Below are 19,180 nucleotides of genomic sequence, written 5' to 3'. Positions count from 1 at the left end.
TGTACACCGCCTTCCGCCCGATTGTAGCTGAGATAGGCACCAGCGCCCCCCGCGATCCCAAAGGGAATAAGCTGTAGAAAATGGATGGATGGATTGCTTCCAAGTCGGCTTTTTTCCCTTTCAAATCCGCCACATATTAGAATGATGTTTTGGATGCTGCCAGGTGGTGTTCCGAGCCAAGCGGGGGATCAGCTACATGGGCGACGTGGTGATCGACGACGTCAGCTTCATGGACTGCCCCCCTCCGCTGCCCTCGGCATTGCCGTGCACGCCTGAGGAGTACGCCTGCGCCAACGGCCGCTGCGTCCCTCAGGACAACCTCTGCGACTTCATCGACCACTGTGGGGACGACTCGGACGAGGACCCCTACATCTGCAGTGAGACCCGCACGTATTTCATTTACATTTTTTGAACTGCTTCACTTCTTCCCCCCCCCTCAACTTTCAGAGGGTTTTAGTGGACGCTGCAACTTTGAGTTTGACCTCTGCTCCTGGCACCAGTGCTTGAAGGACGACTTTGATTGGCAGATTAAAGCCGGCAGCACCCCCACTTTGGGCACAGGGCCGTCCACGGACCACACTCTCAGGGACCCCGCTGGACATTACCTCTACCTTGAGAGCTCCTTCCCCCAGGCGGCCGGGAACACCGCCCGTGTATCAGGGCCCCTGCTAAGCTACAGAAGCTCCCAGTGCAAGGTGAGTCCAAAGTGCTGAAAATGTTAATAATGGTGTGAGTTAAAGTAAAGTACCAATGATTGTCACACACACACTAGCAGTCGTGAAATTTGTCCTCTGCATTTGACCCATCCCCTTGTCCACCCTCTGGGAGGTGAGGGGAGCAGTGAGCAGCAGCGGTGCCGCGCCCGGGAATCATTTTTGGTGATTAACCCCCAATTCCAACCCTTGATGCTGAGTGCCAAGCAGGGAGGTAATGGATCCCATTTTTATAGCCTTTGGTATGACTTGGCCGGGGTTTGAACTCACAACCTACCGATCTCAGGGCAGACACTCTAACACGGGGGTCGGGAACCTTTTTGGCAGAGAGAGCCAAAAAGCCAAATATTTTAAAATGTATTTCCGTAAGAGCCATATAATATATTTTTAACACTGAACACAACTAAAGGCGTGCATTTTTAAGTAAGACCAACATTTCTAGAGTATAATAGGTCTCTTATTCTTTGTAAAAACATTGTTATTCTGAAGCTAACTGTGGAGGGAGCGTGGCCTGTAGGCCTGCAGTGAACTGGGGTGTGCCAGGACCGGCCTCTAAATCAGCGACAGGTGTGTAGACGGCCCACCTGGGCCTTGTTATCTAATCACCTGTCACTCTGTTATAAGCTCCCTCCATCAGTGTGTGAATGTGTGTGTGAATGGGTAAATGTGGAAGTGGTTTCAAAGCGTTTTGAGTACCTTGAAGGTAGAAAAGCGCCATACAAGTACAACCCATTTATTTATTTATTTATAAGCAGCAGCCAGGAGGAGAGACGGGGATGGGGCTGGAGCCAGAGCGCGAGCGAAAACAAAAGAGAATAATACAATTGCTGGAAAACAACTGAGAGACTTATTGAAAAATAAAACAATATTGTAACCCTGAAACAGGCTCTCGTGTTGGTGCTTGGTGGTCTGAAGAACCCCCAGGAGGGCAAGCCCCACACTAACCAATAATAAATAAATAACTTCTTACCATTAACGCAACTTCTTGAACAGGTGCGGTACAAAACGGATGGATGGATTAAAAATGCATGAGAATGTTTTATATTTTGAACATTATTTTTGACACTGTGATTACAAGTGAAATTATTCATTACTTATCGTGTTAAGTAGTGTCAGCTCAGATTTATCTGAGAGCCAGATGCAGTCATCAAAAGAGCCACATCTGGCTCCCGAGCCATAGGTTTCCTACCCCTGGTCTAACACAAGGCCACTGAGTAGGTAGTTTGCATCTATGCTGGAGATTACTGATACAACACTTTTCTGTCAAAATGGAAATATCGAATACATTTAGTTAAGCAGGGCGATATATCGATTTTAGCGACAAGTTCAAGTTTTTTTGTTGAAGGATGCTGTAATTGGGGACGGCGTGGCAGTGTTGGGAGAGTGGCTGTGCCAGCAACCTGAGGGTTCCTGGTTCAATCCCCACCTTCTACCATCCTAGTCACGTTTTGATTGGTTGATTGAAACTTTTATTAGTAGATTACACAGTTCAGTACATATTCTGTACAATTGACCACTAAATGGTAACACCCGATAAGTTTTTCAACTTGTTTAAGTCGGGTTTCACGTTTAATCAATTCATGGTACAAATATATACTATCAGCATAATACAATCATCACACAAGTTAATCATCATAGTATGTACATTGAATTATTTACATTATTTACAATCCGGGGGGTCAGTCATCAACAATTGAATCAACAGAGAAATGGACATTGAAACAGTATAGGTCTTATTCAGTAGGATATGTACAGCCAGCAGAGAACATAGTGAGTTCAGATAGCATAAGAACAATTAAGTATATACATAAGAAATACATTTGATTATTTTCATTAGGTTATCTACAATCCGGGGAGATGGGATGTGAATGGAGGAGGGTATTAGTAAAGGGTTGAAGTTGCCTGAAGGTGTTGTTTTAGAGCGGTATTGAAGGAGGGTAGAGATGCACTTACTTTTACACCTGTTGGGAGTGCATTCCACATTGATGTGGCATAGAAAGAGAATGAGTTAAGACCTTTGTTAGATCGGAATCTGGGTTTAACATGGTTTGTGGAGCTCCCCCTGGTGTTTTTGTTATGGCGGTCACGTCCGTTGTGTCCTTGAGCAAGACACTTCACCCTTGCTCCTGACGGGTCGTGGTTAGCGCCTTGCATGGCAGCTCCCGCCATCAGTGTGTGAATGGGTGAATGTGGGAATAGTGTCAAAGCCCTTTGAGTTTATTAAAAAAAAAGGCAGAAAAGCGCTATAGAAGTATAACCAATTTACCATTATTGTGGCGCCCGAGGGTCAAAAGATAGGAAGACAGACTTTCAGTTTGTTGGAAGTGGCGTGTTTATTGACAAAGCATGTCTTAAAGACATGTAAATCTGAACAAAAAAATCAAAGTAGCTACTTCAGGCACAAGGCCACCGAGCAGTAGCTCAGTACCAGTCAGAGCAGGGGTGTCAAACTCATTTTAGCTCAGGGGCCGCATGGAGGAAAATCTATTCCAAAGTGGGCCGGAAAGGTAAAATCATGGCATGATAACTTAAAGAATTGTCTTTATTTTTGTTTTACTTTGGCCAAAAATAGAACAAGCACATTCTGAAAATGTACAAATGACAGATAATCCTCTGGACAAAACACTTCAAGTTTGTTGAAAATTCTGAGGAAATTGGTGCAGTTTCAGAAACACAATGAGCATAGACTTTGTCTCTGTCACACCTATGGATCATGTTTTGTCATGTTATGTTTTGATTTTGGACATTCAGTCACGTTTTGCACTTCCTGGTTTTGTTTGTTTACCTGCCGACGCATTAGTTCCCACCTTGTCACGCCCCTGCCCTCAGTCCTGCACCTGTTCCTGATTATCAGAGCCAGTATTTAAGTAATTTTCTTTCTGTTCATCATTCTGGGATCTTCACATGCGCACGCACCCTACCCATGCTGCACCTCCTTCATGTCCTTGTCCATACTTCCATGCCGTGTAAGTTTTTGTATTTATGCCATTGTGCTAGTTTTGTTTATAGTTTATTATTATTCATGCCAATCGAGCAAGTGTTTTTGTTTCATGTTTGTAGTTTGCAGCATTTATGCTAGTCTTTTGTTTATTCATAGCCAAGTGTCTGTACCTCCTTGTGAGCGCCCTTAGTTCAATTATTTTTGATTATAGTGTTTAAATAAACAACCATGTACTCACGTCCACGCCGCACTTGTGCTGATTCTCATCTGCATCGAAGCAACAATCCACGTCCAAGCTTTGTTGTGACAGTCTCAGTGTATCTACAAAGCCAGGATTCAACTTTAAGTCAAAGTCTTTCTGGGATTGAACAAAAAACATTTGTCATGTCCACGTATAAATCCATTGTTAACTCAACAAACTGTAAGAAACGGAGGTAAAAAGTATACAAAAGTGTTAAGTTCACTTTTCTCGTGTTTGACAGAGACATTTTGGGGCAACGAGGGTGCCAAATGACGATGTGTTCGAAGCAGAAGACATAAAACGGCAGGTTTTAGGTTTCATGTGGGTCGAGGAGGAGGAGCCACAGTCACCCTTTACTGTGTACTGTGTATAAACCGTGCTTGCCTAACAGAATTGCTATTGTGACATCCAGTGGACACATTTAGAACAGCAGTTTATTTTGTTAAAAAAAAAAAAAAAAGCAGCTCATTTTAACATTTGGCAAACTCATCACGCGGGCCGGATAAAACCTGTTTGACACCCCTGAATTAGAGTATCCGCCCTGAGATCAGTAGGTCGTGAGTTCAAACCCTGGCCGAGTCGCACCAAAGACTATAAAAATGGTACCCATTACCTCCCTGCTTGGCACTCAGCATCAAGGGTTGGAATTGGGGGTTAAATCGCCAAAATGATTCCCGAGCGCAGCCACCGCTGCTGCTCACTGCTCCCCTCACCTTCCAGTGGGTGGAAAAAGGGAATGGGTCAAATGCAGAGGATAATTTTCACCTGCTGGAAAGTTACTTTGTGCTTGAACGCCTCATCAATTGTCAGTGCAGATAGATGCTGACAGGAGACAAACCCAGAAGTCTTCATTGGTTTGTGTGTGTTCTATAAACAATGTTTTCCCCCTCTTTTCCTCAGATGCGTTTCTTCTTCCACATGTCTGGAGACGGCATGGGAACTCTGGCTGTGTTCAGGAAGAGTGAAAGACGTCTCGACCTGCTCCTCAACCTGACGGGAGACCAGGGCAACTACTGGCAGATGACGGAGGTCCCGCTGAGCCACACCAAGGACTTCCAGGTCACGTTTGAGGGCAAAGTAGGCAGAAATCCAAAGGGGGACATCTGCTTGGATGACATCACCTTTTCACCAGGGTGCCTGCTGGCCTCCTCGGCTGTGGAAGACGACAACACTCCCCCTCCTCAAGGTGCACTTTTCCAACATGTCCTATTTGTGTCCTCCTCCACTTCTGTACTTTAACTTATTGCAGTTTCAGTTTATTTCAAACATGCTAACAATACAATTACAATAGGCCCTTTTCCACCACAGGAACTTTTCCCACTTACTCGGGTAGATTAAGTCCCTCAGGAACTTTTCGGAGTTCCTTCTAGCAAGGTGGGATTTTTCCAAGTTAGCAGGAACTTTATTGTGGGAGGACTGTGCAGTTGAACCCAGTTGGGGGTGTTCCTAATACTTCTCTTTCAAAAACACGACCGCCGTTGGAATATACGCAGCGACTGTTTTTTTTCTTATTTCTTGTGTATATCTATGACAACAAACGGAGAGAAAGAAGAACTAACTAGATCATGGGTGTCAAACTCTTGCCCCGGGCCAAATTTGGCCCGTCGTGTAATTTAATTTGGCCCTGGAGGCAATATGAAATTAACATTAGAGCTGTAACACCGCATTCACCGCTAATACTCATACTTGCCAACCCTCCTGATTTTCCAGGACTCCCAAATTTCAGTGCCCCTCCCGAAAATCTCCCAGGGCGGTCATTCTTCCAGAAGTGAATGCAAGGCATACTTGTTCAACAGCCATACAGGTCACACTGAAGGTGGTCGTATAAACAACTTAGACACTGTTACAAATATGCACCACACTTTGAACCCACACCAAACAAGAATAACAAACACATTTCGGGAGAACACCCGCACCGTAACACAACATAAACACAACAGAACAAATACCCAGAACCCCTTGCAGCACTAACTCTTCCGGGACACTACAATATACACCCCCACCCTCCCCAAGCAATAATTAACATTTTACTCATGCACTTTCTCTTGCTACTTCAAGGCTTAAATGTTTGATTAATTCATTATTGTTATTTTATTTGCAAATTTATTATTAACCAGTGGAAAAAGTTTATTTTGATATTTACCTCAGAGGGCTTCAAATAGAAAAGAGGCATTCAAATTTTATTCGATATGCCATTGATATTTTTTTATTATTATTATTATTATTATTATTATTTAAAACTCGATTTTACATGTCACTATAAAGTTATATAAGCCTTGCTTGTTCAATATTCAATGCAAATCTTGTTTGGGTCCCTATTAAAAGGTTAATTTGTTCAATCCTGGCCCGTGGCTTTGTTCAGTTTTAAATTTTGGCCCACGCTGTATTTGAGTTTGACACCCCTGAACTAGATCATTAACTAGATCCACTTGACCTCCATTGCACCGGTCGCCCCGAGGGGGGGTCCTATCATCTGCGGTCCCATCCATCCATTTTCTACCGCTTGTCCCTTTTGGGGTCGCGGGAAGTGCTGGAGTCTATCTGAGATGCATTCGGGCGGAAGGCGATGTACACCCTGGACATGTTTCTACCTCATCACAGGGCCAACACAGATAGAGAGACAACATTCACACTCACATTCACACACTTGAGACCATTTAGTGTTACCAATCAACCTATCCCCAGGTGCATGTTTTTTGGAAGTGGGAATTGAACCCAGGACTACTCAGGAGCTTCGTATTGTGAGGCACATGTACTAACCATCTGCGGTCCTCTCCAAGGTTTCACATTGTAATCCCAATGGGTTGAGCGATCTGAGGCCAGGATGTCATTGTGGTTTATGCAGCCCTTTTGAGACACTTGTTATTAAGGGCTATATAAATAAACTTTGATTGATGAACAAAAGGAGCTTTTGAAATGCAGGAACTTTATTGGGACATCTTTGTGCGGAAGAACGCTAATCAGTGGATATAGCTTTCCTTTTCTTGAGAAGAATTGTTGTACATTCTTGGGTAACAGGTTGTAGTTTGCTTTGTAGATACCATATTTTCTGGATTATAAGGCGCACTGCTGATGAGCGAGTCTATTCCGGTCTTTTTTCATACAAAAAGCACAACGGATTATAAGGCGCATTAAAGGAGTCATATTATGATTATTTTGTAACTGTAAAACACTTCCTTGTGGTCTACATGACATGTAATGGTGGTTCTTTGGTCAAAATGTTGCATAGATTATGTTTCACAGATCAACTTCTAGTCCCTTTCTGATTTTCGCTTCAGATCGCACCGTTTTGTGGGCGGTCTTATTTACCTGCCTCCATTTCAACAGAGTCTTCTTTCCGTTATCTTTGTTGTAGCGGTGTAGCGTGCAAGGACGGAAGTGGAAGAAGTGTCAAAAGATGGAGCTGTTTTAAGGACATTCAGACTTCAATCAATAACGGAGCCTCATCTGTGGCTCACTAGTGCAACAACACCACCGGAAATGTGTCCCGTGAAAAAAACCTCTGACCGGACCTCTCTAAAAAACAAAAGTTCCTTGGGTGAATAATGTAAAATCACTATACCGGTATGTTTTAGCGCTTTCATGGCGGGTTTACTGACAGATATAAGTACGAACTTTACACTACTTTATATTAGAAATGGCAACAGTGGAGGATGAATGTCCCATAACAAGAAGATAGTGAAAAAGAAGAAGCTGATCGACTACGGCATCGACACTGACTACAGTGGCGGATAATGCGCAAATTTTCAGGACTTATGCAGACCTCAAATACACATCAGCAGGTACCAGAATGTAAGAAAAGTTGTTTTTGCATAGATAATGTCTGCTAATGGGTGCCATTTTGCAGTCCTTATACACACACACCATAGTATTACTTATCTAATCTCTGACTACGGTAGCCATAATGGGCCAACAATCCATCAAGCGGCGCGGCTTCATAGTCATACTAAAACCTTTTGACAGGTTTTTGAGTGCCGTGTGTAATGTTCTTTATTTTCAATGGAACATTTAAAGTTTAAATGCACATTTTGGAGTTGTTTACTTGAGTCATATTGCAGTCTACATGTATCTCTTAGTTGAAATTGTTCTGAAATGTCATGTGAAACCTGACATGGATTATTGGAAAAAGCAGAGTAGACTGTAGCAAAGGGTAATAATGATGCTAATACTAGCATCATTAGTAGTCTTATGTTGGTAATAGCCCAGTTACTGCCTGTAATAAACATGAACAATCCTGATACACGAACATCAAAAAAACTATAAGGAAGATGACCCAGTTTTTTTTTTTGTTTTTTTTTATGTCTGTAAATTTGCCGGTACATTGAAAAGACCCCAGCGGGGGGTGAAACAGTCAGGTTTCTCGGTCGGGGGCCACTGCTTCCTGGCCTCCTGTTAGGCTTGGATGGCTTCCATTGCTTCTGGTCCCGTGCGTGTGAAGAAGAACAAAGGATTAGGAGGAACCTCTTGCCCTTTCTCTCTTTTGATTATGCTTCCTCACGCCTCATCTCCCAAAGCCCGAGTTCTGAGCCCTGCTGGAATGCTCGGCTCTTTAAAGAAGGAGATTTTCAGAGCGGCATCACCAGCCGCCATGCTGCTTTGTCGTCCAAAGCCTCTTTAAGGTAGCAGCACCGTGACACATGCTGAGTCGTGCCCAAAAGTTTCTAAACTCCACTCAGTCTTTCTTTTGGTTAACGCTGGACAATGATAGTTTGTAATAAAATGTGTAAGTGTCTTACCTGGGTGTGTGTTTGCAGGCTGGTGCTCTTCAGGCTTGCTGCCGTGTGACAACGGTCGCTGCTTCTCCGCCGGCCAACGCTGTGACTTCAGAGACGACTGTGGAGATGGCACCGACGAAAAGCACTGCGGGACGTCCTGCTCCTTTGAGGAGGGCCCGTGTGGCTGGAAAAGCTCCCTGGCGGACAATTTTGATTGGTCCCTGGGAACGGGCTCGCTCCAGAGCATACGACCGCCATACGATCACACTTTGAAGGATGAAAACGGTTGGTGCTCGCTTTGTTTTTAGCCCAGCAGCTCGTTAGCAGCTCCGTTAATGACTCTCGTAAAAGTGGGCACCACAGGCTGCCTGTGATTATTACCACTTCTCAGCTTTTAACCCACGTTGCACTTTGAATGAATGAATGAATGGCTTATTTTGAGCCATGCAAACAAAACAAAAGAATGACATAAAATACAAAATAAATATATATGTACATTATTTTTACACCTACATTGAAAACATTACATGTGACTAATCTTTTGTAGATGTCAAGATTGGCTCAAAAGGGAGTGGGAAGAAGTAAACTTATTAGGTCCCACCCCCTATACATATACAATATATATACAATATATCATACAATAATATATATAATATAATTCAATTCAGTGGTTGCTGCGTACATGCTATATATTATCTATATATAATACATTTAAATTCACACACACTTACATATATACACAACACACACACATATACACACACATATATACAATTTATATATATATATATACATACATACATATACATACATACACTTTAATGCTGAATGAGTAATAAGGCTGATTGATTTAAAGGCCTACTGAAATGAGATGTTCTTATTTAAACGGGGATAGCAGGTCCATTCTATGTGTCATACTTGATCATTTCGCGATATTGCCATATTTTTGCTGAAAGGATTTCGTAGAGAACATCGACCATAAAGTCAGCAACTTTTGGTCGCTAATAAAAAAGCCTTGCCTTTACCGGAAGTAGCAGACGATGTGCGCGTGACGTCACGGGTTGTGGGGCTCCTCACATCCTCACATTGTTTATAATCATAGCCACCAGCAGCAAGAGCGATTCGGACCGAAAAAGCGACGATTTCCCCATTAATTTGAGCGAGGATGAATGATCCGTGGATGAGGATAGTGAGAGTGAAGGACTACAAGAAAAAAAAAAAAAAAGACGAGGGCAGTGTGAGCGATTCAGATGTTATTAGACACATTTACTAGGATAATTCTGGAAAATACCTTATCTGCTTATTGTGTTACAAGTGTTTACGTGAGATTATAAAGTCATACCTGAAAGTCGGAGGGGTGTGGTGACCGCCAGTGTCTCTGATGGAAGCCATGGAGGAGCCCAGAAAGTTGCAGCTGCCTCTGATAGCTGCAGGAGGACGCTAGCTCCGCTCATGTCTCCGGTAAGAGCCGACTTATTACCACAATTTTCTCACCAAAACCTGCCGGTTGACATGTGTTATAGAAAATTGTTCGCTTGACCGCTCTGTTCCATATTAAAGCTTCACAACAAACAAAGATACACCGGCTGATTTAATACTGCAATACACCACTTTCCACCAACAGCATTCTTCTTTATAGTCTCCATTATTAATTAAAGAAATTGAAAAAGATTCAGCAACATAGATGTCCAGAATACCGTGTAATCATGCAATTAAATCGGACGACTTTTAGCCGTGAGTGGTGCCGGGATAAAATGTCCGCTCCAACCAATAACGTCACAAGCACGCGTCAACATACGCGTCATCATACCGCAACGTTTTCAACAAGACACTTGGCGGAATATTTAAAATTGCAATTTAGTAAACTAAAAGGGCCGTATTGGCATGTGTTGCAATGTCAATATTTCATCATAAACTATCAGACTGCGTGGTGGGTAGTAGTGGCTTTCAGTAGGCCTTTAAGTCCATATGTAAATGTATATACTTCTAAATATATTTTGTTCCAGTCAACCCCATGATACAATGGTACCTCGGTTTTCTTTAGTAATTTGTTCCAAAAAAGTCAGACAAAGGCAGGATTGTTATATTTGGGTGGATGGACCACTAGATGCAGAGACAGCAGATGAAGTGCAGGTACCTGGTCCATTTATTAGAGACAGCCAGGGCTGTGTCGTTATCGAGTAGGACCCCAAAAAAGAGAAAAAAATAAATAAGAAAAACCGCTAAAATGAAGTGAGGAAAAATAACTAAAAATGCACACTTAAAATGTGGAGAGGCAATAGTTAACACTCAACAGCAACGCTGGGATTGAGCCACAGGGAATGAGAAGTGCAAGTGCGGCCTCAGCAGAGGAGATGTACACTACTGGAAGGGTGAACCATCAGGAATCTACTGGTGCCGGGTGAAAGGACTGGAGAGAATAGAATAGTTTTTTTTTGGTCATTATTACGGTGAACAGGTTCAAAGAACAATGTAATTGGAGCAGATCCCCTAAGGCAGTGGTTCTCAAATGGGGGTACGCCTACCCCTGGGGGTACTTGAAGGTATGCCAAGGGGTACGTGAGATTTTTTTAGATATTCTAAAAATAGCAACAATTCAAAACTCCTTTATAAATATATTCATTGAATAATACTTCAATAAAATATGAATGTAAGTACATAAACTGTGAAAAGAAATGCAACAATGCAATATTCAGTGTTGACAGCTAGATTTTTTGTGGACATGTTCCATAAATATTGATGTTAAAAATTTCTTTTTTTGTGAAGAAATGTTTAGAATGAACTTCATGAATCCAGATGGATCTCTATTACAATCCCCAAAGAGGGAATTTTAAGTTGATGTTTACCTCTATTTTTAGAAATCTTTATTCATAATTGAATCACTTGTTTATTTTTCAACAAGTTTTTAGTTATTTTTTAAATCTTTTTTTCTAAATAGTTCAAGAAAGACCACTACAAATGAGCAATATTTTGCACTGCAATACAATTTGATAAATCAGAAACTGATGACATACAGTAATGTTGTATTTTACATGCTTTGCTCTGATTAGTGGGTACTTGAATTAAAAAAATGTTCATGTGGGTACATCACTGAAAAAAGGTTGAGAACCACTGCCCTAAGGTGCATACATAATAGTATAGTAATTAAAATGCTTAAAAAGAAGATATGTATTACACACACACACATATATATATATATATATATATATATATATATATATATATATATATACACCGTATTTCCTTGAATTGCCACCGGGACGCTAATTAATTTAAAACCTCTTCTGACTCCTGCACTTACCAAAGGCATGCGGTAAAAGTAAGCATGCGCTAATTGTTTTAAAACTTTTTCTCACTCCGGCAGTTACCAAAGGCATGCAGTAAAAATTGGAGTGTGATGTAAGCTTGGGCTTTAAATCCTACTGAATAGCTCTTAATCTTCTTCCCTTTATGCAATTTCAAATTACTGGTATTGAAATCAGCCTCCTCCATTTTGAAAATGATGACGGGAATTGTCATTTGTGACGTCACGAGTTTGACCAGGCGGTAATACTAAGCATGCGCTAATTATTTTGGGAAGCGAGTTTGACCCGGCAGTAATTCAAGGCAGGCGCATACTATATACCCTGCGGCAATTCAAGGAAATACGGTATATATATGTATGTGACAGAGGTGTAAGGCGACAGGTTATTGTACTTATCAAGAGGCCATTTAGGACATTGTAGAAGTCTTTTCCTAGCGGTACCACTGACATACACTTCACAAGAGCCAGGCGTGCAAAGTTGAACAAAGTTTTAATGTACATTTATTTTATCAAAGTCTTTTCTCCAGCAGAACGCGACTTTTCAGTCACGTCCGTATCCTCTCTCCCCTCCTGCTCCCGGCCACTTAAAGTTAAAGTAGGTGTGGTGAAATTTGTCTTCTGCATTTGACCCATCCCCCTGTTCACCCCCTGGGAGGTGAGGAGAGCAGTGGACCGCACCCGGGAATCTTTTTTGGTGATTTAACCCCCAATTCCAATCCTTGATGCTGAGTGCAAGCAGGGAGGTAATGGGTCCCATTTTTATAGTCTTTGGTATGACTCGGCCGGGGTTTGAACTTACAACCTAGCGATCTCAGTGTGGACACTCTAACCACTAGGCCACTGAGTAGGTACTAGGCCACTGTTAAAGACAATGGATGATTGGGTTGTGAAATCTAATCACCTGCCGGCTGTGTCTCGCCGTCAGCACTGCCACGCCCCCGTCTGATGGTGCTCTGTCCTCAGCACTATGAACAGAGGCGGTGAGCTTTGCTCCTGCAGGCAGCGCTGGCCACACCTCCCCCTCCAGACATATTGCACAGTCCAACATTATTACACATTATAGTCCCAAAAATAAAAGACATGACAGACACATTGTGCTCACTCAGTGCCTGTTTAATGCTACTATGGCTCCTGGGTAAAAAACTGTTTTTTAGTCTATTTGTGCCCGCTTTTAGCACCCTATAGCGTCTGCCTGAGGGCAGCAGTTCTAGGTGGCATTGGAATGGGTCTTTCAGGATGTTTTGTGCTTTCCTGAGACAGCGGGAGCTGTACAGGTCAGCCAGGGAGTGGAGGGGGCATCCGATGATTTTCTGGGCGGTGTTTTTACGACCCGATGGAGTGCCTTTCTCTCCGCGGCCGCCGAACAACACGCCTACCTGTAACTCCAATGAGGACAAGAAAATTAATAAATTAATATTGCACTTACTGTCCTTTGTGACCGTGAATGCTAAATTCCCTTTCATTGATTTGGGATTGATAGTGGCGCTGTTCTCTGCCTGCTCTTCAGGTCATTTCCTCTACCTGGAAGCGACGCCGGTGGGGCTGAAAGGCGATAAAGCTCACATCAGGACTTCTGTGTGGAAAGAGTCTAGTTCCATTTGCAAGCTCTCCTTCTGGTACTACATCTCCCACAAGGCCTCCGGAACCATCCGCCTGCTCGTTAAGGTAAGCGTGCATGCTGGGCGGCGACGGGGGTTACTATGGTTACGCTTTAACGACATGAAATGGGGTCAATATGTTGGAGCGGATGGAGTCTCACCCCCTCAGCCTTCTGCACATGAGTAATACTCATATTCTTGTATTGTAAGAGCATATTTCATGCGGCTTGTATTGATCACATCTGGTTGGAGGTTGTCACATTCCATCCATCCATCCTTTTTCTACCGCCTATTCCCTTTTGGGGTCGCGGGGGGGCGCTGGCGCCTATCTCAGCTACAATCGGGCGGAAGGCGGGGTACACCCTGGACAAGTCGCCACCTCATCGCAGGGCCAACACAGATAGACAGACAACATTCACACTCACATTCAAACACTAGGGCCAATTTAGTGTTGCCAATCAACCTATCCCCAGGTGCATGTCTTTGGTTGGAGGTTGTCACATTCCCATCATTTGGAAATGTATGCAGGCTCACCTCTTCTTTAGTTATATTTCTACAACCTGCAACTATGCATCCGGCAGATATACCCTATTTTCCGCACCATAGGACGTACCGGATTATAAGGCGAACTGATGAGCGGGTCAAGTCAGGTCTATTTTTCATACAAAAGCCGCAGTGTATTATAGGACCTATTCAATCAATCAATCAATGTTTACTTATATAGCCCTAAATCACTAGTGTCTCGAAGGGCTGCACAAACCACTACGACATCCTCGGTAGGCCCACATAAGGGCAAGGAAAACTCACACCCAGTGGGACGTCGGTGACAATGATGACTATGAGAACCTTGGAGAGGAGGAAAGCAATGGATGTCGAGCGGGTCTAACATAATACTGTGAAAGTTCAATCTATAATGGATCCAACACAGTCGCGAGAGTCCAGTCCAAAGCGGATCCAACACAGCAGCGAGAGACCCGCTCACAGCGGAGCCAGCAGGAAACCATCCCAAGCGGAGGCGGATCAGCAGCGCAGAGATGTCCCCAGCCGATACACAGGCAAGCAGTACATGGCCACCGGATCGGACCGGACCCCCTCCACAAGGGAGAGTGGGACATAGAAGAAAAAGAAAAGAAACGGCAGATCAACTGGTCTAAAAAGTTAGTCTATTTAAAGGCTAGAGTATACAAATGAATTTTAAGGTGAGACTTAAATGCTTCTACTGAGCTGGCATCTCGAACTGTTACCGGGAGGGCATTCCAGAGTACTGGAGCCCGAAATGAAAAAGCTCTATAGCCCGCAGACTTTTTTGGGGCTTTGGGAATCACTAATAAGCCGGAGTCCTTTGAACGCAGGGGTCATATATATATATATTTTTTCCCAAATGTAAAACACTTCCTTGTGGTCTACATAACATGTAATGGTGGTTCTTTGGTCAAAATGTTGCATAAATGATGTTTTACAGATATTCTTCCAGTCGCTTTCTGATTGTCTCTTAAGGATGCGCCGTTTTGTGGGCGCTCTTATATACGTGGCTCACCTCAGACGGCGTCTTCTCCCCGTCATCTTTGTTGTAGCGGTGTAGCGTGCAAGGACGGGAGTGGAAGAAGTGTCAAAAGATGGAGCTAACTGTTTTAATGACATTCAGACTTTACTTAAATCAATAACGGACCAGCGTCTCCTCATCCGTCGCTCACAAGTGCAATAATGGCGGAAATGTGTCCTGTGAAAAACCGTCCGACCGGACTAATAACTAAAGTTCTGTGGGTGAATTATGTAAACTCACTACATCGGTATGTTTTAGCACTTCCATAGTGAGATAGAAGTTAGAACTTTACACTACTTTATATTAGAAATGGCAACAGCAGAAGGTGAATGCCCCATAACATGAAGATAGTGAAAAAGAAGCTTATCGACTACGGTATCATCACAGACTTCAGTGGCGGACTTGTGCAAATTGTCAGGACTTATGCAGATCTCAAATACACATCAGCGGGTACCAGAAGGTAAGAAAAGTAGGTTTTGCATAATACTGTGAAACAAAACGCCAGATAATGTCTGCTAATGGGTGCAATTGTGTGGTCCTTATACACACACTGTAGTGATACTTGTATCTCTGACTACGGGAGCCCTAATGGGCCGACAATCCATCAAGCGGTGCGGCTTCAAAATCGTTCTAAAACATTTTGACAGGTTTTTGAGTGCCGTGTGTAATGTTCTTTATTTTCAGTAGAACGTTTAAAGTTTTGGTGTTTACTGCCATCATATCGCAGTCCACACTTATCTCTTATGTGTGACTACCATCTACTGGTCACACTTATCATTACACCATGTACCAAATAAAATTGCTTCGAGGTCGGTAAGCACAACCAGAATGATTCCTTACATTCGGTGCACCAAGTTATAGGACGCACTGTTGATTTTTGAGAAAATTAAAAGATTTTAAGTGCGCCTAGTAGTCCGAAAAATACGGTATTTGATCGTTCCTTCAAATTCCGCAGGGTGAAGATGCTACCAAAATCTGATCTGAAATTGCCTCCAGTCTTCTGTAGGTGATGTCAGGTCCACCCTCTTTTTGAAGCTAAAAATGGGCGTTTTAAAACGGAAATCTTTACTGTTTCTATTTTGAGGGAAATTTTACCTGTGGACATAATTTTTTAGGTCCAGAACTGCGAATACAGTAGGGAAGGGATTCAAATGTCCCCATATCTGGGTGGATATCTCTAGAGAGAAAGAGGGAGGTGTCAATCATGTTGCAATGTAGTCTGCTGAAAACGATGGGAAGCACCACTCTACTTACGCTGTGGTCATAGTTGGAATTACCACAACACACATTTTAAGATAGTCAATACTTGACTGCCACCTGGCGGCTGGAGTGGATAAAGTGCACGCCCCAAATTTGTCACATTTCATGTGTCAGGTAAAGTGGAACACTTCCTACTGTAAGTACCAATGTTGTCAGCATCAGGGGGGGCCTTAAAAATAATCCTATGTGGTAAAAAGTACAGAGTGCAAGTACCGTATTTTTCGGACTATAAGTCGCACCGGCCAAAAATGCATAATAAAGAAGGAAAACAACATATATACGTCGCACTGGAGTACAAGTCGCATTTTGGGGGGAAATTTATTTGATAAAATCCAACACCAAGAATAGACTTTTGAAAGGCAATTTAAAATAAATAAAGAATAGTGAACCACAGGCTGAATAAGTGTACGTTATATGAGGCATAAATAACCAACTGAGAAGGTGCCTGGTATGTTAACGTAACATATTATGGTAAGAGTCATTCAAAAAACTATAACATATAGAACATGCTATATGTTTACCAAACAATCTGTCACTCCTAATCGATAAATCCCATGAAATCTTCTTCCTCGATGTCGCTTCTAAACAACTCTGCCAACTCCAAAGGTATGCGCCGCTTTCTCTTGTCGTTTTCTGCTGCATATTTCACTACGTCCAGCTTGTAATCCGCAATACATGATTTCCTTTTCGGTGCCATTTTTGTTAAGCCCTTCTCAGTTTTTATAAGTTACCGCCAATGATGAAATGAACCATTTTAATAGGTAAGGCAGTTGCATATAGCAGTTAGCATTCCATGACCCACAATGCACTTCCGCCAAATTCTTATTAGATAGATAAATAGTACTTTATTGATTCCTTCAGGAGAGTTCCTTCAGGAAAATTAAAATTCCAGCAGCAGTGTACAGAGTTGAGATCAATTTAAAAAAAAGTAAAAAGTAAATAATGGGGGTTTAAAAGGAAACAAAATAGAGAAATATTACAAAAAGAATAAAAACAATGGGAATAACAATATAACAGTAAAATAAGAATATAACAAGACAAAGTAGGCAGTAGTGACCATGTTATGAAAACGTATTGCACTGTTAATGTTTTGTATCCCCTGTCATCCTAGTACCCCCCCCGTCCCCCGTCCCAGAGAGGAGTTGTACAGTCTAATGGCGTGTGGGACAAAGGAGTTCTTGAGTCTATTAGTCCTGCACTTGGGATGAAGCAGTCTAGCACTGAACAGGCTCCTCTGGCTACTGATAACGCTATGCAGAGGGTTACTGGATGCTCACTAGTTTGTCAACAGGCCTCTTCTCTGCCACCGTCACCAGTGAGTCCAGTTTCATTCCGATTGTAGAACCGGCCCGCCTGATCAGTTTCTCAAGTCTGGAGCTGTCCTTCTTAGATGTACTACCCCCCCAGCACACTACCATGTAGAACAGAACACTGGCAACCACAGACTGGTAGTACATCCACAGGAGTTTTCTACAAATCTATTAGTTGACGTGTGTGTGACGATTGCTGACATTTTCTTCGTCTCTTCCGCGAATGAGCTAAATAATATTATTTGATATTTTACGGTAATGTCTTTATCATTTCACACATAAGTCGCTCCGTAGTATAAGTCGCACACCCGGCCAAACTATGAAAAATACTGCGACTTACAGTATAGTCCGAAAAATACGGTAGTCATTTTCTATATCGCATAGAGACAAACCCGCGAGATATATCGCCCAGCCCTACTTCCATCAATAGTCGCCATCTTGGCTACATAGCGGAAGGAAACGTACTAATTGGAAACATTGGCGGCTGAGGAGTAAGGAAAATAATGCACTTTTCATTTGTCCAGTATGAAAGTGACGAGACTTGGAGTAGCAAACTCGGAACCAATGGGCCACGAGTGTCTGATTGTGTCAAATCAAGGCAAGCGTGGTGTAGAAGCACTCTCTGACCCCAAGTACACGAATGAGCTAAATAATATTATTTGATATTTTACGGTAATGTGTTTATAATTTCACACATAAGTCGCTCCTAAGTATAAGAAAAAAACTGTGACTTATAGTCCGAAAAATACGGTATTCTGTTTGAAATGGCCTTTGCTTGCGTCATGTGTACATATTTACGTCGACAGTGACGCCGTCATATCAAAGCTTCCTTCCTCCTCTCGCATCTTTCATGTCGGTCGGCTTCAGGCTGCGCAGCACAAGCGCTTTTGCTCGTCCTCTTCAGGCTGGTGACGTTCAGCCACTCGCCTGCGACTTCCTACCGCGCTCACACCGCCGCACGAAAGCATTAGAGTTAATGACGCAAAGTTATGGACCGCTATTTTGAGCTGAAGACGAGGACATTGACTCAAATGACTGCAGAACAGTACTTACTGAGGGAGTTATATTAGCTATCCAACATAGTAATACCTCTTTGTGTGCTAAATATATTTTCTGAAACGTTATACAGAGACTATATCTTTCAGTTTTGTTACCTTGTGTCACGCTATCATTCAGTAATGTTGAGTAATTGCATGACACTGCTGTAGGTCACAAAACTTGATAGAGGGTCACTTAAAGGGGAACATTATCACAATTTCAAAAGGGTTGAAAACAATAAAAATCAGTTCCCAGTGGTTTGTTTTTTTTCTAAATTTTACCGGTCCCGGAATATCCCTAAATAAAGCTTTAAAGTGCTTGATTTTCGCTATTTGCGATGCGACTATCCATTTCCCTGTGACGTCATACAGTGCTGCCAATGTAAACAAACAATGGGAATACCACAGCAAGATATAGTGACATTAGCTCGGATTTAGACTCGGATTTCAGCGGCTTAAGCGATTCAACAGATTACGCATGTATTGAAACAGATGGTTGGAGTATGAAAGTATTGAAG

At 42.6% G+C, this 19,180-nt stretch overlaps 1 protein-coding gene across 1 annotated transcript in view; it reads left to right on the top strand.

Moving 5' to 3' along the window:
• malrd1 (MAM and LDL receptor class A domain containing 1) overlaps positions 1 to 19,180 on the top strand; it is a 156,319-nt gene that overhangs the window by 70,749 nt on the left and 66,390 nt on the right. Inside the window, 5 exon segments of the mRNA XM_061922419.1 lie at positions 164 to 377; positions 448 to 695; positions 4,796 to 5,081; positions 8,650 to 8,895; positions 13,422 to 13,579. Coding sequence (XP_061778403.1) covers positions 164 to 377; positions 448 to 695; positions 4,796 to 5,081; positions 8,650 to 8,895; positions 13,422 to 13,579 — 1,152 coding nt within the window.

The sequence above is a fragment of the Nerophis ophidion genome, linkage group LG15, assembly GCF_033978795.1.
Source record: "Nerophis ophidion isolate RoL-2023_Sa linkage group LG15, RoL_Noph_v1.0, whole genome shotgun sequence".
NCBI classification, from domain to species: domain Eukaryota; kingdom Metazoa; phylum Chordata; class Actinopteri; order Syngnathiformes; family Syngnathidae; genus Nerophis; species Nerophis ophidion.
Note: the sequence above shows the minus strand (reverse complement) of the source record. Positions and strands in the feature narration are given on the sequence as shown.